This window comes from Hippocampus zosterae, chromosome 13, assembly GCF_025434085.1.
Source record: "Hippocampus zosterae strain Florida chromosome 13, ASM2543408v3, whole genome shotgun sequence".
Lineage (NCBI taxonomy): Eukaryota > Metazoa > Chordata > Actinopteri > Syngnathiformes > Syngnathidae > Hippocampus > Hippocampus zosterae.
In genome coordinates, this window is record NC_067463.1 from 20060573 (window position 1) to 20084976 (window position 24404).

Sequence of the window (24404 nt, forward strand, 5' to 3'; positions counted from 1 at the left end):
TTTCATCTATAACTGTTTCAGACAGCAAAGTGTATGCAGAAAAGTGGTGAAGATTGCACGACCGTCTGTGTCCAATGTGTTGTGTTGTGTTGTGTTGTGTTATTTTGACTTCAAATGGCACCGCAACAGTGGCTGCCTTTCCAGCAGCTTCTATATTTTTTTGTTCTACTTCTTCCTTTCATAACTTGCATGGGGCCCCATCCGATAGCCGAGCAGGCAGGACGCCGCAACAGTGCGACTGAAGACAACCGTGCGACGACCGACGGTCCAAAACCACAACGAACCGCGACAGAGTGCAGGGACTCCACCATGACGAGAGCAAACCGCAGAAACGACAGTAAACCGCAAAAAAAAAAAAAAAAAACGAATTATTGCTATTAAAAAACGCTAAAAAACGATAATTGCGGGTGCGCCAGCGTTCACTCAACCCGGTAGTAACTTCCCAACTGTGGGATCTACAGCAGGTTCCATTATTGAACAAAGTCATCTGAAGTGCACCAATTCATCTATGAATTATTTCTTGCTCTGCTCCTTAAGGCAAAGAAGGCACCGTTATTCCTCTCTGCATGGCAGTGACAATGACAGGCAGAGTAATACCATGCTCTTCCGCCAGATGGCAGAGTGTACAAATAAACTAGAAATCGACCTGTTCTCATACAGTCGACAGAATAAGACCCAAATAAATATGGAAAGAACTTGAGACGAGATCATCATTATTTCAGCATGTTTTCTTGAAGAAACGTTTTTTGCCAGGGCAAGATTAGATTTCTCTAATGTAACACACACAAACAGGATAAAAGATGTCATAGACATGATGTGAAAGACATTAGTACACTGCCCAAGCAGCAATTTTGTGACATCGGGTTTCAGTCCAAAAGTGAATAACCACTCAGTTTAGATATTGGATAACCTTATCCTCGATCATACAGAACACAGCGATGTGTGACAGGTCAGAGATGAAGGCGTTGCAGGCTTGTATGCTGATCTTCTTGCAGCCTCTTAGGTCCAGAAAAGTCAAAGAGGAGATGCGCTTCAGGTAGGACATGCAGCCATCACTCAACTGATGACAACCTGTTTTGGCACACAGACACAAATCACTCAATTGTTTGGTCACAAACCAAGAAAAATGTTCTTGGGTTCTCCAGGGTTAAATATAAAAGGCCTTTTTCAATTAGATGGTTTCATGTCTTAGTTTACTGTATTGTTATTTTTTTTTTTATATTTTAATTTTGACTGGGTAAAAAAAAAAATCAGTATGTATCAATATAGGCTGATATGTTACATTTTTCAGCCCTACTTTCCAACCTCAGTGTCATACCCAATAGATAACAGTTGAACCTTATTTTGCACTTCAATTTGTTTTGAATAAAGATTAAAAACTCAGAGTTGTTGGTTTTGAACTTTTCCTAACGTTGTTGTGACTTTGATAAGCGCTCTGCTTGACTGATGTTATGCCGACACTCTGCTTATATGAGGAAAGGCGGATGTGACTGAGCATGCGGATGTTAAAGGGGGAAGGAGAGAAGGGTGGGCATGAAACTGGACACAAGAGGCACGTCTTTAGGTGTATATAGAGGTACATGCATTGTACAAAACAGCATCCCAAATATGGTATCTAAGAAGAGACATGCCAACGAAGCACAGTTCAAACTGCAAGCGATCAATTATGTTGTATCCCAACATACTATGCATACTGCATACCGTATACATACTGAGTGTATTATGAATAACCAACACGTCTATATATATCACTGTCAATATTATGTTTTGCACTACTTGTCCAAATACTGTTGATGAGATTATATATTTACTGTATTTTTCAATCCTTCTCATCTACCTTTTTGCGATTGATTGATTTGCGATGATGCGATTGAATGTCATTGCACTGTGCGTTGTTTTTATATTTGTGTCGTGATTTACCAAAACATATTGGGATTAGCAATATTATGCATTGTAACTGTTGCATACCCGTTTTGCATTACAATGAGTCACTCTTATAAGTGGCCCCAATAACCAGGGTGCTTACTCTTCTCTTCTCAAACATTGGTTTGATGACACATGCGGTAACATACTTAGTCATTTCCATTTTTTGGACATGTACCGCATAGCTATTATTTTCTCTCCACACACTTATTACTTGACCTGCTAACTAACCGACTTCAGATTGGGGCATAGGTTCTCATTCCAACAGGACAATAGCCTGATATATACTGTGTAGCCAGAGATACTAATCATGTTTTATCTTAAGGCATATTTAAGTGACAAAATTGTACAGTTCAACCCTAGACCTAAATCTCATTCAGGATCTGTGGCGAGACTCAAAAATTGATATCCACAAACGCTCTTCATCCAATTGGACTTGACCTGAATTTGACTGAGCTTCAGTTATTTTGCAAAGAGGGTCTATTCCAGTTTTTTGAGATAATCAAAGCTACACGCCAAGCTAATTACGTGTGATAACAGTGTGAATCAATATGAAAGCAATGCCAGTTGTCTTAAGAGTTAAGTGCAGTCCTTTTGGACCATTCCAAGATATAAATAAAATACCTGATAGAATGAGTTCACTGAGGTTGTTGCGAGTGCGTGTGCCCACCGCTGCAAGCAAAGCTATTGAAGAATCTGTAATGTTCTTGCAGTGAGCCACATCCAGGTTCTCCAAGTGTGGCATATGATGCTGAATAAGTCTCAAAGTGGACTCGTTGATATCCAGACCAGACAGGTGCAGTGTCACTATGTTCTTTAGTCTGCAGTAAGATGACTCAGAGCCTATGATGGTGGGGGGAAAAAATATCTTCAAGTCAGTGCAAAGAAATGAATGAAATCTGTGGGCCCGTTTATTTCTGCTGAATCTGACCATGATGGGTGAGGAGCTCTTTAAATTGGGTATCTTTAATGCCTTCACACCAACGCAGATCCAGTAGTCGAAGAGAGGGAAGAGTCGGGGTGACCAAAGCTGACAGGCATGTCCAGGACAGGCCAGCAACCCTCAACTCTCGAAGACCTAAAGAAAGAAAGTAAATCTGAAAAACGAGTGGGCAGAATAATCTGTGAATCAACGTTAAAGCCCCTGAGGGGCGAGCAATTGCGACAGGTAGCAAAATGCACGTTCATGTCAGAGTTGGTCAAGGTTCATTCAATGTCACAAATGTTCGCCAATAGTTTTGGTTTGTTCAAAAGTCCCTTGCGACAAGAAAAGTACAGGTGAGTTCACCGTTTAGTGCGATAGGATCATCACGTTTGTATCTGCTTGACATGGGCACAGCATGAATGTCATTTGATCAAAACCAGAAAACAGGTGGTTGTGATGTTCGCATGCTGATCCCTTAGGCCTTGTGATGACATTTTCATCCATCCATCATCTACCGCTTATCCGGGGCCGGGTCGCGGGGGCAACAGATTTAGCAGGGAAGCCCAGATTTCCCTCTCCCTAGCTACTTCTTCCAGCTCTCCCCGGGGGATCCCGAGTCGTTCCCAGGCAAGCTGGGTGACATAGTCTCTCCAGCGTGTCCTGGGTCTTCCTCGGGGTCTCCTCCCGGTGGGACATGCCCGGAACACCTCACCGGGGAGGCGCTCAGGAGGCATCCGAATCAGATGCCCAAGCCACCTCATCTGGCTCCTCTCGATGTGGAAGAGAAGCGGCTCGACTCGGAGCCCCTCCCGGATGACCGAGCTTCTCACCGGGGAGGCGCTCAGGAGGCATCCGAATCAGATGCCCAAGCCACCTCATCTGGCTCCTTTCGATATGGAAGAGAAGGGGCTCGACTCTGAGCCCCTCCCGGATGACCGAGCTTCTCACCTTATCTCTAAGGGAGAGCCCGGACACCCTGCGGAGAAAACTCATTTCGGCCGCTTGTATCCGGGATCTCGTTCTTTCGGTCACGACCCATAGCTCGTGACCGTAGATGAGGGTTGGAACGTAGATGACATTTTCAGTTGACAGCAAATGTCAATACAAGGCAAAATGTTGTATTATTCCAAGTAAAATCCTTAACTACTACTTTGAATATTTATGTTAACTGTCATTTTTATCCATTACTTTTGAAAATTACCCTTACGTTAGACATTATTCTCACACATTACTTTTGAATATTATTTTTGTTATTTTCAGATATTAATATCAAGTGAAGGCGGCCCGGTAGTCCAGTGGTTACCACGTCGGCTTCACAGTGCAGAGGTACCGGGTTCGATTCCAGCTCCGGCCTCCCTGTGTGGAGTTTGCATGTTCTCCCCGGGCCTGCGTGGGTTTTCTCCGGGTGCTCCGGTTTCCTCCCACATTCCAAAAACATGCATGGCAGGCTGATTGAACACTCTAAATTGTCCCTAGGTGTGAGTGTGAGTGCGAATGGTTGTTCGTCTCTGTGTGCCCTGCGATTGGCTGGCAACCGATTCAGGGTGTCCCCCGCCTACTGCCCGGAGACAGCTGGGATTGGCTCCAGCACCCCCGCGACTCTAGTGAGGATCAAGCGGCTCGGAAGATGAATGAATGAATATCAAGTGATGACTCTTAAATACAGTGCTTTGAAAAAAATATTTCCCCCCTTCCTGGTTACTGTGTTCTTTCCTTATTTATCAAACACGAGGATTTCAGTTCTTCAAAGCAATTTGAATATCACACAGAGACAACCAAAGGAAATACAAAATATACGACATACAGTATCTTTACCTGGTAGCCTGGTTAGAAGACAGTTGAGCTGTCTTTTGGCCAGGGGCGTCCATGAGAGGTCCAAAGAAGTGGGCTGATGTTTTATGATCCCTGCCAAGGCCTGGTTACTCAGGGGCTTGAATCGACTCATATCCAGGTGGCTCCATAGATGCTTATCAAAGCTCCTGCAAACCAAATGAACATGCCCTTTTAGAACTTGGCATTTCAGGTTCTTCAACTCGGATTAAACTTCAGAGTAACACATTGATTATGACATACCACTTATACCAGGCCTTGCAGACAGTCATGCACTTGAGCAACTCAGCTCTGTTAAGGTATCTGAAAACAGACACCCATACTTCCTTTTCTCCTCCACTCTCATCCACATCCTGAAAAGATGACAGGGACAGCAGGGAAGGAGGCGACATTGCAGGAGAGACGGAAGAGGTGGATGGTTCCCCTTCGTCTGAGGACACAGACTGATCAATAGTGCTCCGGATGACACAGTTGCCACGATGACTCGGCCTGCAAGATAACATTTGGCCAGTTTGATCACATACACTTATACCAGTGGTTCTCAATTATTTTCTGTCATGCCCCACCAAGGAAGAGGAAAACATCCACCCCCTCCCCCCGCACGACTATAAATAGCATCATTTGTCTGTAAAATTGTTATTAAGTACACCTTTGTAAAACACTGTATCCTTATTAACGTATGAGAGAATAAAAAAAGAAAGAAATATGGACCAATATGGACTTACAACAAAGAATAGCTTTAGTAACTGGAACAGAAAAGATTTAAATTGCATCTGAAATTTAAAAATAACATTCATTCATTCATTCATTCATCTTCCGAGCCGCTTCATCCCCACTAGGGTTGCGGGGGGTGCTGGAGCCTATCCCAGCTGTCTTCGGGCAGTAGGCGGGGGACACCCTGAATCGGTTGCCAGCCAATCGCAGGGCACACAGAGACGAACAACCATCCACGCTCACACTCACACCTAGGGACAATTTAGAGTGTTCAATCAGCCTGCCACGCATGTTTTTGGAATGTGGGAGGAAACCGGAGCACCCGGAGAAAACCCACGCAGGCCCGGGGAGAACATGCAAACTCCACACAGGGAGGCCGCAGCTGGAATCGAACCCGGAACCTCTGCACTGTGAAGCCGACGTGCTAACCACTGGACTACCGGGCCGCCCAAAAAAAAAAAAAAAAAAAAAACATTAAATCCTTAATTTAACAATAAATATTCTTGACTGGCGGCGGCCCGGTAGCCCAGTGGTTAGCACGTTGGCTTCACAGTGCAGAGGTACCGGGTTCGATTCCAGCTCCGGCCTCCCTGTGTGGAGTTTGCATGTTCTCCCCGGGCCTGCGTGGGTTTTCTCCGGGTGCTCCGGTTTCCTCCCACATTCCAAAAACATGCGTGGCAGGCTGATTGGACACTCCAAATTGTCCCTAGGTGTGAGTGTGAATGGTTGTTCGTTTCTGTGTGCCCTGCGATTGGCTGGCAACCGATTCAGGGTGTCCCCCGCCTACTGCCCGGAGACGGCTGTGATAGGCTCCAACACCCCCCGCGACCCTAGTGAGGATCAAGCGGCCTCGGAAGATGAATGAATGAATGAATGAATATTCTTGACTGACCATGTCAAACAATACGAAACTGAAAAATAATATGACATAAAATCAATAACTAAATGCATTCAAACTAATCACCAACATTATCTAAGAGCACAATATTAAAAAAAAAAACCTTTAACCAGCAAAACAAAAATATATACAAGAATTTTTTTTTTTAATCAAAGATGACGGCTTGTTAGTTGACTACTGTAAACATGACATTTCCATCAAACAAATATCTATCAAATAAGACTGATATATCTTGATATATTTTAAAGTGGAACGATTAGATTCAATATATTTGAATTTTCTAAATCAAAACCGATTTTCCGATTCATTAAAAAAAAAATTATTTTACAATGCTTGTTGAGCACCTCAAGAGCTAAATGCAACATTCTCTCCACAAACCAAATAAGTTGAAGTTTTGTATATGTTGGAGTGCAAGATTTTGGCACCTTGGTGAATGTTTATTCGCAAAACACCAACCTTCCTGGTCCTTGTAGAATTTGCCCTTCCCGTGTGTTGTCATTGCTCTTGAACCTTAAGGCTTTGTTTAAAGTGGTCTTCCGGGTGATGCTTGGTTGACCACATGCATTTAGTGGAGGTGACCTCAAACCCATTGCAGCTTCCATTTTTGGAACGATACAACCTGTGAAGAAAAATAAAGATATTTTATTTAATAATCATAATATTTTATTTATAAGAATTGTTGTCCTGTGTTTTTAAATGTATGCTATATGTGCGGAGTCCCCCCCCCCCTCCCTCTGGCTCAAACCATCCTCCTATTTAAGGAGAATGGTTGGAGTCAATTGTTTTTTTTTTACCCTCCTCTTTCCAACGGTTTACCTTTCATATCTCACATACCGGAGAGCTTAACCGCGACCCGCCAGGCTTCTCGTTCTGTCTCCCCCATGTTGGTTATTGGTGTCTTGTTTCTGTTCCTATGAATGGGTTGTAACTGGGAAGTAAATTATGTGTGCGTTTCTTGCATACTTGGCCAATAAATATGATTCTGATGACATCATAGAACATGTTTCCATGTTGCTCATGTAGGTTGGTACATAACTTGTTAGACTTTGAAGCTAATGGCAGACATGCCATTAATGTAAAAAAAAAAGAAAAAAAAAGAAAAATGGACATGTACAGTAGTTTTCACAGGATAGTGACATAATATGAGTTGCCCTTTTTTAAATTAGATCCTGAACTACAGTAAATCAAGTGTTCCATTATTGTAAGAATAATTGCATATAATTTATCACTCTCTGCTTTTAGATATATCATCAACTTACTCGTGCAACCTTGCAAGGATTTCACTTAAGCCCATAGCAATGGGAAAAGTACACAGTGTCAAAATCAAAGTCGTTTATCATGCTTGTTTCCGGTCGTAGCCTTGAAGTGAAAATAAAAAAAAAGAAAGAAAAAACTGATGATAACAGCCTCAGGACAGCGTGCCCGTGACGCGTCCACAGCTGCTCCTCCAATTTTACTTGGCAATACATTGTGTATGTTACCCCTTTAGTAGTTCATGTAAGAAAGTACTTGCTACATTTGTTAGGAGGAACATACTTTTTGTACTGCGGCTTTTGTACCTACCAGATTTTTTATCAGTAATGGTCGGGCGTTGTAGAGTCACAGTCAGGTAGGAGCCACATAGTATGTCATCATTGAGATCAGACATCAGGAGCACTGGAGGTTCTGGGTCCGAATCCCAGGGTCCTTCTTGCTCTTCTTCTTCTTCTAGGTCCATGCCCTCATCATCTGGGTCAAACTCATGTTTTTCACTGTCCTCATCTTCCTCCTCATCAGTCCTGGACCTCCTCCTACACTGATGAGGATGCTGATCCTGGTCTCCATGTCCGCTGTCATCATCTTCCTCTTCATCACCATCATCAGATTCCTCAGTAGACGCACCTCTTTGCTGCATCCTTGAACCACCCCTTAATCTCATCCCTCTCCTCCTACCAGCCTTGAACTTGAAGATGGAAGTACCAGGAGTCACAGGGCCTTCCCTGCTTCCTCTGTGGGTTGATCCGCCTTTGAACAATCCTCTCCTGTTGGTACGCATTCCTCTCCGGGAAGAGTGGCATCCTCCTGGCTGCATCCGTGACTTTTTTCTGTGTGTGGCTGCAGATAACAAATAGGACAAAATGGTTTCTTGGTTTTCTTTTGAATTTGGAAAGGTGAAAACAATATAACATCTCCAATCTGAATTTTGCAAAACATATGCAAATCAGGTGATAAATACTTGTATTTCACATGAATTATAGAATGCAATTAGACCATTAGCAATTGTATATTTTAATAAAACATACAATAATAATAACAATAAATAAAACATTTATCATCCGCGACTAGGTATCAGTGCGCCTTGGGAAATTGTCCAGTTCCAATATTATTGGTCCCGAGAAAATTTAGAGTTTTAAGACAAATGATACCATTTAAAACAAGTAAGAGTGAAAACAGTCAAGGCAGAGTTTTCATTTCCTGGATATCAGCGCTCTTTTAATTTAACCCCAAAACAGGGTGATTGAAAATTAACTCTCCATTTTCATTCATTCATTCATTCATTCATCTTCCGAGCTGCTTGATCCTCACTAGGGTCGCGGGGGGTGCTGGAGCCTATCCCAGCTGTCTTTGGGCAGTAGGCGAGGGATACCCTGAATCGGTTGCCAGCCAATCGCAGGGCACACAGAAACGAACAACCATTCGCACTCACACCGAGGGACAATTTAGTGTTCAATCAGCCTGCCACGCATATTTTTGGAATGTGGGAGGAAACCGGAGCACCCGGAGAAAACCCACGCAGGCCCGGGGAGAACATGCAAACTCCACAGAGGGAGGCCGGAGCTGGAATCGAACCCGGTACCTCTGCACTGTGAAGCCGACGTGCTAACCACTTGACTACCGGGCCGCCCAATAATAATAATAATAATAATAATTGAAACCCCAAGGACATGTGTATTCAATTAATTCCCCAAAAGAAAAAAAATGTACATGACATTACAGTCAATGATTTGGTGTCAATTATTTAAGTGGCATCACCTGACAATTTCGTAACCTAATTTAGGTAACACTTTATTTACATTTTATTCTTGGTACTTTCATATGTCATAAAATATATTTTTGTCGCTTGTAAGATGCATGCTAGTGCTAAAAACACTAACAACAAAGAAATAGGCTTCTGAACAACACACCCTGTAACCTGATAAGATGATAAGCTGTCCACTGTAGGAACCGCTGTCCCTGAAAGGGTTAATTTCTTGTCTTGCCTATATGCGGTTGACAACCTAAGGCTCGGAAGATGAATGAATGAATGAATGAATGAACCTAAGGTGATACATCTACCGAAGCATCCAGGCTTCACTTGGTGGTGGTAGATGAGAAGAGCACAAACCTTCATCCTCGTCATCATCACTGGAGTCATTTCCATCACGACAGTGTCTCTGCTGTCGGAATATCTTAGCCATGCGGGCATCCAGCAGAGAGGAACATTTCCGCTGCTGGGAATGCATGAAAAGAAGGAAAAATGAATGATATGACTTAAAAGAGGTGAAGCACATTACAGATGGCAAAAGAGATGTACCACCAAATATGTTTCGAAATGTTCTGCTTTTGTGATATTAATAAAGTATGCCAAGATGACTACTTTCAGAAATGTGCCACCTTTGATTTTAGGACCAAAATAAAATTGAACGGACATTTAATAACAACCTGGTTTCATATTTGACATCCTTAAAAGAATACTTGTATTGCAACATTTAAGTACCGGTATTTATTTTTAAATGTATTTTTGAGATGGATACTTGGTTTTTGTCAAGCCAAAAATTCATCATGAACACACGTTGAGCATATGCTTAAATAAAAAAACAAACAAACAAAAAAACGTTTTTAAACCACATTACGTGTAAATGGATCTGTTCATAATAATTCAAATTGACTCAGGCCACAATTTTAGCCGAAGGGATGATTATAGCATCTTCCGTACCGCTTGATCCTCACTAGGGTCGCGGGGGGTGCTGGAGCCCATCCCAGCCGTCTCCGGGCAGTAGGCGGGGGACACCCTGAATCGGTTGCCAGCCAATCGCAGGGCACACATAGACGAACAACCATCCACGCTCACACTCACACCTAGGGACAATTTAGAGTGTTCAATCAGCCTGCCACGCATGTTTTTGGAATGTGGGAGGAAACCGGAGCACCCGGAGAAAACCCACGCAGGCCCGGGGAGAACATGCAAACTCCACACAGGGAGGCCGGAGCTGGAATCGAACCCAGTACCTCTGCACTGTGAAGCCGACGTGCTAACCACTGGACTACCGGGCCGCCCGTAATTTCTTTTAATGTGATTTTTTTTTTGTGATCTTAAAAAGAGAGCGTTGCTAAGGATGACACCCAAACTCTTATCCTGAGGAGAAGGGGAAACAGGAATTATCAAGTATGATGGAAGAACTGTCAGTTATGGCTAGTATGGTCTTGATACGTAGGATTTTGGTTTTATCACTTTTGAGTCATATAAATTTGGATGAGAACCAATTCCTTAGTTCAGTAAAGCAGTCAGTAAGGGAGAAAGGAGCAAGAGTGGTGGTGGGTTTGATGAAGACCTGAGAGCCGGATGGCATCCATGTACAGCCCCGTATGTCAAACTCAAGGCCCAGGAGGCTAGATCTGGACCCCCACATCATTTTATGTGGCCCACAAAAGCAAAATCAATCATGCTTCAATGATGCTTGCTAAAATTCATAGAAACATTTCAAATTCTCATATGAAATAAATAAGAGAGATATTGTAAGTAAATATCTGTAAATTTCCCCATTGCGGGTCAAACAAAAGATATCTTAATCTTAAGCATTTTCTTGTTACTTAAATCCTCATCACACCAACTTAAACATTCATTCATTCATTCATCTTCCGTACCGCTTGATCCTCACTAGGGTCGGGGGGGATGCTGGAGCCCATCCCAGCCGTCTCCGGGCAGTAGGCGGGGGACACTCTGAATCGGTTGCCAGCCAATCGCAGGGCACACATAGACGAACAACCATCCACGCTCACACTCACACCTAGGGACAATTTAGAGTGTTCAATCAGCCTGCCATGCATATTTTTGGAATGTGGGAGGAAACCGGAGCACCCGGGGAAAACCCACGCAGGCCCGGGGAGAACATGCAAACTCCACACAGGGAGGCCGGAGCTGGAATCGAACCCGGTACCTCTGCACTGTGAAGCTGACGTGCTAACCACTGGACTACCGGGCCGCCAATATGATTATAGCATATTGCCTCCAATATGTTTCACTGTGGGCATTGGCAGTTCTGCGCCAGACAACCACTTATAAAAGAATGTACTCTTTAGAAGCCACTTGTAATGAACATTTAGAATTGTAGTGTCTCCAATTAAATAAAGAATCAACAATAGACTCGCATAAATAATGTAGAAAATAAAGGTGAACTACATATGCTTTATAACTTGCATCCTTCGCTTCATATTACACACTCAATCATGTGTTTGTCAGTGGTGTACCTCCGAGTCAGTGATCCCTTGAACGCATTTCGGACATTCCCAGCAGCTTGGAAGGTCTTTGTTGATAATTCCCTCACCCCGAATCTGCAGTGAAAGAAAGGAAGTTGTTAGACCTGACTAGTCAGTGAAATGTCATTCGCTTTATTTTCCTGAGAATTTTAACCATTCATTCATTCATCTTCCAAACCGCTTGATCCTCACTAGGGTCGCGGGGGTGCTGGAGCCTATCCCAGCTGTCTCCGGGAAGTAGGCGGGGGACACCCTGAATCGGTTGCCAGCCAATCGCAGGGCACACAGAGACGAACAACCATTCGCACTCACACTCACACCTAGGGACAATTCAGAGTGTTCAATCAGCCTGCCATGCATATTTTTGGAATGTGGGAGGAAACCGGAGCACCCGGAGAAAACCCACGCAAGCCCGGGGAGAACATGCAGAACATTTTAACCAATTTAATATAAACTTGTTTGGTAATCAAAGATCATCCTTATCTCTGATATATCTTATCTGAATATGGAATGGATCCAATAATTCCTACATGAGGAGAAGATTAGTGCAAAACAGCTTTAATTTCCTGTCACCACTTGGTGGTGGAGTGACAAATAATACGATGTGATGTAAGTTGTCTGTCCGCTGGGCGGAACATTCTTTCACACAATAGTTCTCATCAGTTTTGTATTTCATGGCATCCAATTTTGACACCTACACCAAACCCACACCCGTTGATGAAGTCACAAATGGGCTTAATGGGGGAAAAAAATGAAGGTCAAGGGGGTTATGCTTGACCGAGAACAATCGATGCAAGTTTCGACATGAGAAGTTATCTGACAAAGGAGCAAGGCTCCAATGGGTGTGACGCCAGAGAAAGCACTTGAAATGATGATTAAAGAAAAACAACCTCCTGTCGATGGCTACGAAAACATAGAGGCAGGTGTCGCAACTTGAGATGTACAAAAAAATTCCATTGCAGCCATATGCCTTTAAGATGTATAAAAACATAAGATGAGCTATGATTTTTTTCTTGAAAGACAAGTTTTGGCCCATGTTTGCAACATTTAACTCTTTCATTCCACAAGACGTACTTGTACGTTTTTTTTTAAATTAGGCCCTGCCTACCATGGACGTACTTGTACGTCTTAGGTCTTTTTTTTATAAATAATATGTATATATTGTACCGTGAGGCAAGAAGGGTGGACAATCTGTGCACAATTTGAACATTCCATCAGAGTAAAGAAGTGATCTCCAGTTTCATCTTGGTTAGGTTCCTTGCATATTTCACAAACAGCAGACAGTGGAAGTCCTGGCTGGAAAAGGGGGAAAAAAATATCCACATCACTAAAATGAAACACACCATGTTCGACCATGTTCTATTTTTCAAAACTATGGCTTTGAACAGAGACAGACCATTTCTGATTTGTAGCGAAGGAGGCCGATATCTGTTATTCGGCACCAATTTGTGCAGGAAAGGGGAAACTATTGGGATCACCATTTTTTTTTACTCCAACACTTCTTTAAGTACATATTTACAAAGCAACTTTTAGGATTTGCAACATGTTGAAGGTTTTTTTTTCTTTTTATCTTACAATAGCTCTTTCTTTTAAAATTGAAACAAAAAGTATTAGGGAGCCCTCAGGTTCATCAGCATATTTGAAAACGTGAACAAACAAATAGCTCCCCCTCAAATTTTCGACAGTCAATAAAGTTTTCCAAAATGTTCTAACAGAGATGTTGAAACTTTCACTTATCTTTGTTTTAAATACATACAACAACAAAAAATGCAGAGTTCCCAAGCATGGTAGCATTGCTTTTTAACTTTATAGAAAATTATTTAAAAAAAAAAACAAAAATCCAAATTTGAAATTCTTGGTGATTGGATTAAAAAAACTGAGATATTGAAACTTTGACCTATTTTTGTTTGAAATATAAACACCTTCTCATGGTTTTGCATTTTTTAGTTTTTCCTTGCCCTCCTGGGGGTTGAGCTCAGGGGATACAAACATGGGTTATTTCATGATAATAATAATTTTTCTGAAAAAGATAAGCTTTAATTTATGGACTTCTTCAATAAAATCCCAAATCTAATTTTGTGATGACGCCCCCCCCCAAAAAAAAACTTACTGAGAGACACTGGCGCAGCACACAGGTTTGCTTTAGCTTTCCAGGTCCTCCAAACTTCTTCATGTCTCGGCAGAAATTACATTCTCCACATTCAGTTCTCATACATGCCTCGCAGCGCTTACATCTGCACAAAGACAGAATCACATTGAATGCTGAAACAAACTCAATTACTGATTGTCTTTGGAAAATACATTTCCTTAAATGTGCTTTTTTACCACAATGGTTGATTCCCTGCAAATCAAAAGGCGTGCAACAGTGTTCGCATTAATCTATTACCTGACCCTGCGCCTTCTCAACACAGACATGGAAGACGCAGGCTTCTGTGGTCGCGGCATGACAGGAGCGGCAACAAATTTAGGATTAAGGGGTGGTGGTGGTTGAAGAGGCTGATGGTTCAAGGACTGAAGAAAGACAGAAAAATTCAGTGATTAGTAAAAAAAAAAAACTAATTTCACGATTTGTTTTATTTGGCTGATATGTTAAATTCAGAAATCAGTAATGAAATGTTGCCATGGAGCAACTAACAGTGACAGAGAGCACAAATTGACATTTTGGTATGCTACCAGTGAGTAAATGCACATTAATGCCTGGACACTGCTGAGAGGTCCCTTATTGTAATTAAATGAAATTAATATTAGGGACCGAGTAGCAACCACTCTTTTGTTATCAAAAACTAAATGGCATGCATGGCTGACTGAAAGTTTCTTCGTGAACTATACTGTATATGTAACCACTGGCAAAAATCATTATACCATGCCGTGATGCCCAGACCAGTCTGAAAATACAACGGCTGTTCGGGAAAGTTAACATATAAGACCAAACCGGTGGTATTTCGGTGGGTGGTTACTTGGCGAATCACTCAACAATTGCAAACGACACTATGAGCATTCGTTTAAAAAACTGTGGGTGATACCTACCCTCTTTGACCACTTCACAATTGGTTTTCCGGTGTAGGATTTTTTGGGATCATCATTAGCATGTTCCTTTAGGAGTGCCTGCAAGACAGTAAATATTGTTAAGAACAAGAAACATTCAAATCATTTTGAGCAGATGCTATCGTGCGGTCAACTTGTGCCTCCAAATTCCAAGCTAACAAGCTGGGGAAAATATGGAGCCTGATTGTCGTGAAGTCAATTCCTTATAAAGGAAAAAATTACATCTGCAATGGGATTAAAGCTAAATAATTTCATCGTGTTCTGTCCAACACAGAGCATACTCCAGTTGAATGACACCCATACCGTCCAACCTAGCCTCTCAAACATTACGGTCCGGGATGTTGTGCTCCAGGAGGCGGGACCTGTACTTTACAGAGTGGCAGAGGTACAGTACCGTGACAAAGTATTTGCCCCCCCCCCCCCCCCGTCCTGATTTCTGTTGTTGCATGTCAATCACACACACAAACGTTTCAAATCTTCAAACTAATTTTAATATCAATTTATTAAGGCACAAAAAAAAATAAATCCTAACATTTTTGACAATTTGTGTAAAAGTAAATGCCACCTGAACATAATAACGGGTTGAGCCACGCTTGGCAGCAATAACTGAAATCAAGCATTTACAATAATTGGCGATGAGTGTTTCACATCACTCTGGAGGAATTTTGTCCCACTCTTCTTTGCGGAATTGTTTTGACTCTGTCATATTGGAGGGTTTTCCAGCAAGAACTGCCCATTTAAGGTGACACCAGAGCCTCTGAATTGGATTTAAATCTGGACTTTGACTTGGCCACTCCGAAACCTTAATTTAGTTTTTTGTTTTTTGAGCCATTCAAAGGAGCCGCGGGTTGGTTAGTCAGGATTTATGATGCGATAATTTTCACTCCGGGACAAATTATTTCAGATTTAATTCATTTCAATGGGAAGTGTCATAGAACAGATTGTAGCTTTTAAGTTACTGTGGGTTAAAGCAATATTTTATAAAGGAGGTCAAATTAACCCTGGAGAACCCAAGAACCCATTTTTTTCTTTGGAAAATGATGAATTATACATTAAATGACTGATATATGTTCACTGAACACCAAAATGTTTTTTCAAATATCTAATGCTTTAATCTTAATGGAGCGTTGGCGCGGAGTGCCGATGCGGAGTTGGAGCTGGGAGTCGCGGCTTGGAGTTTGAAGCGGATTATGTGGGACAGGAGAAGTGAACTAATCTCTTTTCGTCAATGGACGCTACAGCTTCGTGTTTGCTTTCAAAACTTTGCTTGTAGCAGACGTGTGCACATTTTCAGCATGATGTCTCTGATCCACTGGTGAAAGGACACTTTGATCCTCTCCTCTTTCATCTATAACTGCTTCAGACAACAAAGTGTATGCGGAAAAGTGGTGAAGATTGCACGACTGTCTCTGTCCTATGTGTTGTCTTGTGTTATTTTTGTTATTTTTGACTTCAAAATGGCGCCGCGAGAGTGTCTGCCTTTCCAGCAGCTCCTATTTTTTTGTTTGTTCTGCTTCTTCCTTTCATAACTTTGCTGCTGTGAATCTGGAATTTCTCCATTGCGAGACTAATAAAGGTTATCTTAATTTACGATTAGGGCCATATTTGACCCTTTGGGATTTAAGGGTAGCATTTGAGTAGCAGAATTTATAGGGGCCAAATTTGACCCTGTGGGTTCTCCGGGGTTAAAAAAAAGTGTCTGTATGGATTACACACTAGAAATAGTCACAGCTGTAATAATTTCAGATCATTTATCTCTCACACTGTTACCTTAATGTGTGTAATGAGTGCAGGGGAATTGTGTATGCCGGGTGGGACACACTTCTTGTTGGATGGGAGTGACTCAAGTTTGCCCACCAAGTTCCAAAGCCCTTCTAGCTCCAACGGAGTCAAATTAACATTTGCTGGTTTGTCCAACAGCTGTTCTAAAACATCATCTTCACTGACACTCTTATCTTCTTCCGCCATATTCTCAAATGCTGGACCTGTGCCAGACAGTATATTTAAATTAGAGAAGAGGAAAAAAAAAAGTTATGTGTTTCTGGATATCTACCATAAAGCAAATGTTTTGTGTTCATACCAATGTCCAGAGACAACTTCTGGAACTCTGGTGTAAGGTAAGAAGTCTTGGTCAGACTGAAAATATAGCGCTCCAACACATACCAGCACATCTCGTAAAAAAATGGGTGACGGAACTTCACTGGGACCTGTGAAAGTAGCAGAAGTTCATTACACAATGCCGAACATATTTCTCCAGGTCAGTTTTTCACGGCACTCTTACCCGCGTGCGGTCCTCTATATTGCAAATGTTAAGTTGCATTGGAATGTTAAAGCTGTGAAGGAAGTTTCCACCAAAGACAATAGAATCCACAGGGGTGTAGACTGCATGAATCCAACCTATCAAAAAGTCGATATCAATTTGTGCAAACATAAGATTCATTCATATCTGTGGTTATGTTTACCTGATGGTATGATAAAGGTGCATCCTTGTCGAAGTTCAATCCTCTGGCAGTCAGAAGCGCGATCCCCAAGAAAAACATCCGATTGTTTTCCCGACAGCACCCAGTGTTCATATAACTCCAAGTTCTGAGCGGTGGGAGGGATCAACCAGAATACCTGACAACATCATGTACAGATACATGACTTCAAGGTTCATGGGATGCAATAATGGGCCTTTCAATGAACTAATTGGTTGATTGCTGAAGGGAGAATTTTACTGGTAAGAAGAAGAAGAGTGTTCTATGCTCTGTCAATATCTTCGGGACTATATCACCATTGTGAGACTAATAAAGGTTTTTCTTATCTTATCTTATCTTATAACTGTCAAAGCAGAGGCCGACAAATTTATTGTATTGTCATGACTGACGCACCTTGCTCCCTCTTAGAACATGGTACCACACGGATGTTCCTCCAAAGTCAATGTGAAAGTCTGTATAGCATCCCTCCACACTCATCAGACAGTACCTGTGAAAGAATACCACATACATTTTTCAGAAAGGAAACATTCACGTCATGAATAGATAAACAAGGGAGCCATTACTTTTGTACTTTGGGATACTGCATATCACTGATTGAGTTGGTCGAGTCCCTCTGTCTTTCTTTCAGGTGACGGGGCCACATGTTGTCAACCCAGTCTATAAGATCAAGCTACAAAATAGGGGGGGGGGGAAAACGCATTGTGTTACAAGTTTACTTCCATGAAACAATAAATTATATAAATTCAATAAATTCTAATAAAGGAAATGAAATACAAAACAATATAATACATCCTGGTTTATATCACACTTTCACAACAGCTGCAGCTGTAACAAAGTTCTGAACATATATTCATCTTCTGAACCCCTTTATCCTCACTCGGGTCGTGGGGGTGCTGGAGCCTATCCCAGCTGTCTCCGGGCACTAGGCGGGGGACACCCTGAATCGGTTGCCAGCCAATCGCAGGGCACACGTTGATGAACAACCATTCGTGCTCATACTCAACACCTCGGGACAATGTAGAGTGTTCAATCAGCCTGCCACACATTTGTTTTGGGAATGTGGGAGGAAACCGGAGTACCCGGGGAAAACCCACATTTAGGACGGCCAATAGCTACTTTCTTTACCGATGAGTTGGAAACGCTGCTGGAAGTTAACAGCTGTTAACAGTAGCGAGCAGCTAGTGATTACACCCGCGCTGCAAGAAGGAGAGATACCGACGCTCGTTCCTACCGACTGCTGTCAGGCTGATGAATAAAAAATAACAATCATAATAATAATAATAATTAAATGATGTGAAGGAAAATTGTAAATAGTACTGCGATTTATCCATTTGTGTTCATATTGTATTTAACTGAAAGATGTTTGTTGTTTTTTTTTCTCTTTCTCCTTTCTTCTTTCTACATACATTCTTGCTGCTGGAGGCTGTAAATTTCCCCAGTGTGGGACGAATAAAGGATATCTTATCTTATCTTATTACAGCGGTTCTTTGGCTGGTTCAATGCGGCTCCTGGGCTTTCACACGATAAGCGTTGAAAATGCCTCGGCGGTGGCAATGCCATTCAAACAAAAGCCAAAGAATAAGAATAATTAATACTAATACGTAGTACTTGGTAGTAGAAATAATAGTACTTAGTAGTAATTGTAGTACTTACAACTAACAAGTCATAGAACTTTCTAGTACTATTTAGCTTAGTAGTATCAGGAAAATGTAGTAGTCGTAGTACTACTAGTAATAATAGTAGTTGTGCTTAGTGGCAGTAGTAGTACTTACTAGTAGTAGGTGAAGTACTGCATAGTAACATCAGTACTTAGAGGTCGTACTAATACTTAGTACAATAATACCCGTAGTTTTTAGCAGCAGTATTCGTAAGATCATTAGTAGTACTTAGTGCATGGACTGAAGAAACCTTTTCTCTCTTTCTATTGAGATCAAATAGCAGATGGACGTAGTTTCCTTTGACATCAACTTCTGCAGAGGGAAAAATCCCCTCAAGGAACACTATCTTCCCAAGAACAAACCTGGGGTCACATCATCAAGGAGCTAAAGGAGATAATCCATAAGATTGAACACGTGTTCGGAATCTGAGATGAAAGAGCTCAATCACGAGATTTCCAAGCTATAAGAATAAAGTGAAGAAATGTATTCAGGTCAAGTGTCAAGCACCTTAGCAAGGTCTGAAGTTGATAATGAGATTATTGAAAACATGGAGAAATGAAATTAAATGTACATTTTGTTTTTTTAGTTCATATATTTTATTCATTAATGTACATACTGTGGAAGGTCTCTTGACCAGATTTTCCATCTTTGTGTGGCTAAACTCCAGGCTGATGACATTGTAGAGCTTCTCTCGCTGAGATGGAGAACTCTCATAATACCGAGTCCACTGGGCCATGGACATCTCTATCCCCTTCTGAGTGCTTACATCCATGACATCAATCATACGTCTGCTACCTGAATAGAGAGTGAAAAATCAATGACTGTATATTGACCTGGAAATCAAGTTTTTTAAAAAATTGTTTAATTAGTACTGATTGAAAACTATTTTACTCAAAAGAATTGTCGTGTCAGTTCATTTTCACAGCTGGTCTCATTGTGCTCCATAGTCGGCTTCACAGTGCAGAGGTACCGGGTTCGATTCCAGCTCCGGCCTCCCTGTGTGGAGTTTGCATGTTCTCCCCGGGCCTGCGTGGGTTTTCTCCGGGTGCTCCGGTTTCCTCCCACATTCCAAAAATATGCATGGCAGGCTGATTGAACACTCTAAATTGTCCCTAGGTGTGAGTGTGAGTGCGACTGGTTGTTCGTCTCTGTGTGCCCTGCGATTGGCTGGCAACCGATTCAGGGTGTCCCCCGCCTACTGCCCGGAGACAGCTGGGATAGGCTCCAGCACCCCCCGCGACCCTAGTGAGGATCAAGCGGTTAGGAAGATGAACGGATGAATGGATTACTAGTTTTGAAAACAGTCAAGTCAACTATTGCGTGCTGTTTGCTCACTTATTGTTCAAGTGAGTGTAAACAGGGGAACAAAATTATTGCAAAATTACAATGTTTATTCCACGTGGCAATTTGACATGTTGGTACAGATTTTAAGAAGGATCATGGAAGTTGACACCCATGATTTGCTTTTGCGGGCCACATAAAATGACTGGATCTGGACCCGGGCCTTAAGTTTGAAACCCGTGCAATTGTTCGGTGTTTTCATTTCAGCCCGGCAGAGTAAAATCTGGGCACACCTGATATTAATACAGAACTACATTTGCAATACGAGAATTAAGTTTATGGCTTACCAACAAACATCTTGACATCACTAACACTGAAGCTTGGATCAGGCATCCTATGAAACAAGAAAAAAAATATGTTACTATGCTCACTTTATACAACAATTTCTGAGGGTGGGGGGGACGGGGGGGGACATACTTGAGTCCTAGTCCATCAATTTTCTCAAAGATGATTGGGTCTCTCAAGCCACTTCTTTGGATGAGCTCATATGTTAAATCTGAAAGACAAGACATTTCAAATCCAAATGTTATATGCTATATATTTTACATAGTGCTGTCAAGCGATTAAACAATTGGGCAATTAGTTAGGGTCTGTAATTAATTAGTCTAATTAATCTATATTTTAATCTCATCTAAAAATGACTGAGAAAAACGCCATTTTCTTTTTAAATCCGTCACATTATTGAGGCAGATCAAAAGATAAAATAAAAAGTGGGCGGCCCGGTAGTCCAGTGGTTAAGCACGTCGGCTTCACAGTGCAGAGGTACCGGGTTCGATTCCAGCTCCGGCCTCCCTGTGTGGAGTTTGCATGTTCTCCCCGGGCCTGCGTGGGTTTTCTCCGGGTGCTCCGGTTTCCTCTCACATTCCAAAAATATGCATGGCAGGCTGATTGAACACTCTAAATTGTCCCTAGGTGTGAGTGTGAGCGTGGATGGTTGTTCGTCTATGTGTGCCCTGTCCACTCAACAACTAAGCTTAGCTGTTGTCGTTTGTTCAAAGCTTCTTTGATCTGTGATGTAGTTGCGTCGGTGCTGATTGGTTGAACCACGTGCGTACGTGCTCGTGCTCAAGCGCACACAGCAGAGAGTAGCGGACAATGGACTGCTGAGGCGCGCTTCACTCGAGTGGCATTGCTACAGTTCTGTTGGTATTTCCTTGATCGTAGCTTCATCTAGTGGATGCATTGTAGATTGCGTCTTATAGTGCGGTGCGTCCAATCTATGAAAAAAATTACAAAATAGGCCATTCATTGAAGGTGCGCCTCATAATCCAGTGCGCCTTTTAGTGGGGAAAATATGGTAGAATGTTTAAATTCTAACAGGTGTAATCTCTAAACTGTACTTCTCTACCTTTTCCTTGCATGCGAACGATCCGATCAGAGTTGAACCTCTGGCAGTGGACTTTTTCCTCCAGATTAAACGTTCTCCTTCCATCAATCTCTTCATCCGAGATAACATCCTCTTGATAACGCCGCCGTGTACCAGTTCGCTGATGAGAAACATAAATCATAGTTGGGGAAAAAAATATATATATACAGTGTATATAAATACATACAGTATGTGTGTTAGTTAATACAAAAGACATGACAAACCCTCCAAAATTGCATTTAGACAATCTGCAACTATAGAATGGAATTGTGCAAAAATGAACTCATTCAGCGAGGGAGGGGGAGAAATGTTTGCAAAACAAACTTTGACACCAATGTTTTTTGCATTTATGACAGTTCAAAGATCTGTACAAAATTCTTTTTTAGGATAACTGACTGGATTTTGCAAAACAAACTTTGACACCAATGTTTTTTTGCATTTATGACAATTCAAAGATCTGTACAAAATTCTTTTTTAGGATAACTGACTGAATTTTAAACTGGAGAGCATCAGGCTGAGACATACACCTGGAAAAAAATTGCCAGGTCTATGAAGATGTTCTGAACAATTCCTGTTTTCAGAACAAGTTTTCATAAATTATCGCTATCAGTTTCCACTTTAAGTCGTACAGTCGTAGTAAAAACGTGTGCAGATGCATAGATGAGACAAAAATGCTCAGTTAAATTAAAATGTGTCATATCAATTTACTTTTCAATGCCCCTTTTCACCATTTAATCAACAGAATTTGACCACTTTGGTCAATAAAGTGGTTAAATGATTGAGAATTGTGATACTAAGTGACCAGTTGTGAGCACATTGACTCCATCAGACGTGGTGGACATTTGCGTGACTCTAGCCAATCGGAGTGCCGCTTCTAACATTGGTTCGCAAGTTGAAATAAACAGAATTCGCCAATAAATAAAAGAAGAAGCCACAGGCTAGAAAAGAATAGGAACAAATTGACCAAATGTACAGCCAAACGCGCAGCTGACAGGCAGCCATCACTTCCAAAGATAAAGCTATTTTGACAAGAGAAGTCTTCCCCCACAGTGGTATTTACAGAGCAACGTCGAGGAGGAAGCTGTTGTGTGTGGTATGTCGTACAAAAACAAGGCAATAAAAGAAACCCGTTGAATCATTTGAACAAGTAACACACAAGTGATTCAAGCATGAAAATGCGAGCAGAGTTTGCACGGCATGCCGACGTAAACATTCGCAGTTTAGTCGCTAGCAGTCGTCATTTACAAAATACTTTGCAAGCAAAATAAAAGACTGAATCAGAGTACAATAAGCATGTTCGCTGTATTTCCGTCCCCATTTTTTCATGACCTTTTGTGAATATACGTAGAGGTTTGTCATTGTTTTTGTGGGGAAATGATATTTAGCCTGGACAGGCCCCCTTTTTAAAAAAATATATATTCATTCATTCATTTATTTAACCAACCAGTTAACAATTTTCACTGTCCGTCCTTCCCCTGAATTGGAGAGGTGATGAATTGGTGATGATGACCCAATTGAATGTAATGTGTGTGAATGGTTGTTTATCTACATGTGCCATGTGACTGGCTGGCGACCAGTCTGATGTACCTGCATATCGCCCAAAGTTATCTGAAATAGGTTCCAGCACACCGGGACACTAATTCATTCATAAAAATCGAGAGCCAAAATTGAAGCCATTACAGTTACGACCGAAATATCTCGGCACGCTGCGATCGTTATCCAGTCACACGATCAACTAATGAAATGGCACATCAGCCTCGAAATTGCAAAACCCTAATTTGTCAATAGTTCAAATTATTCTCCAATGTATTGCATACCATAATAAAACGGAATATTTGGATATTCTTACCCCCATGTTCTCACGCGTTCGATCCTTTTAACTACTGTATTACTGTTGTTGTTGTCTACTTCGTCGTCATCGCCGACTTCTTCTGTGTCGCCCGCTTCTTCTATTTCTTCTTCTTCTCCGTCGTCGCTGCTATCCTCGACTTTGTTGTCGTCTTCTTCCTTCGTCTTCTTCTTCTTCTTCTTCGTTGTCATCGTCTTCTTCGTCCTCCTTCTCCCTCTCCCACTTCCGCTCTTCTTTCTTCTTCTTCTTCTTTTACATTTTACAATATTTATTGAACAAGTCAAATTACAAATCACAGATCACAGAACTAAACAAATAAGTCATTTACGTTTCCAGCAAATATCAGTTACAAAGCGGTTCCAAGATTACAACATGCGGAATGGAGACATTTCTCCTGAAACAGTCATCGTCTTTTTTTCAAATAAAGGTTTATTTAGGAAAGCTAAGAAAGCCAGTAAGCTACACTACGAAAACATAGGAAAGAGCATACAAAAAAGGCTTTTGACATTTGTGGATTGTTCAGTAGTTTAATATATTGTTTGATCAGGTTTGCAAATATTGCAAATTATTATGATGAATGATAACATTCTTTTTTATTCACAGATGACTAGTCCTACACAATTGTAAGTGTTTCTTATTTGTTTCATTGATTTTGGAATCACCCACTGTCTAATAAATTACGAAAATGTATTTATAATTGCAGATTTGTGTGGAAGCACACCTTTACTCTTGCTTTGAGCGTATATTTATTGGCCTCATTGCCTATCCACTTGTGTCAAAAAGAAAAAATACTATTCTAATTTATTTAATGAGAGTTTTTGAAACATTATTTCCTAAAATCTTGAGCGTGAAACTTAAGCGTCTTCGTGTGTTCCGTCAACT

The 24404-nt window shown here is 41.5% G+C and overlaps 1 protein-coding gene across 1 annotated transcript; it reads right to left on the reverse strand.

Moving 5' to 3' along the window:
* Positions 1-630: 630 nt before the first annotated feature.
* kdm2aa (lysine (K)-specific demethylase 2Aa) lies at positions 631-23728 on the reverse strand. The gene is made up of 24 exons (XM_052083757.1): positions 23523-23728; positions 21656-21794; positions 20725-20803; positions 20595-20641; positions 19583-19761; positions 17872-17978; positions 17702-17795; positions 17294-17447; positions 17113-17228; positions 16912-17038; positions 16602-16816; positions 14814-14891; positions 14173-14297; positions 13897-14020; positions 12954-13082; positions 11778-11861; positions 9655-9760; positions 7854-8384; positions 6747-6909; positions 4922-5167; positions 4664-4827; positions 2855-3001; positions 2548-2766; positions 631-1071 (listed from the first exon to the last, which is right to left on the reverse strand). Exons 1-24 carry the CDS (start codon positions 23526-23528, stop codon positions 890-892), a joined length of 3561 nt encoding a protein of 1186 aa, XP_051939717.1. The 5' UTR covers positions 23529-23728; the 3' UTR covers positions 631-889.
* Between the last annotated feature and the right edge of the window lie 676 nt (positions 23729-24404).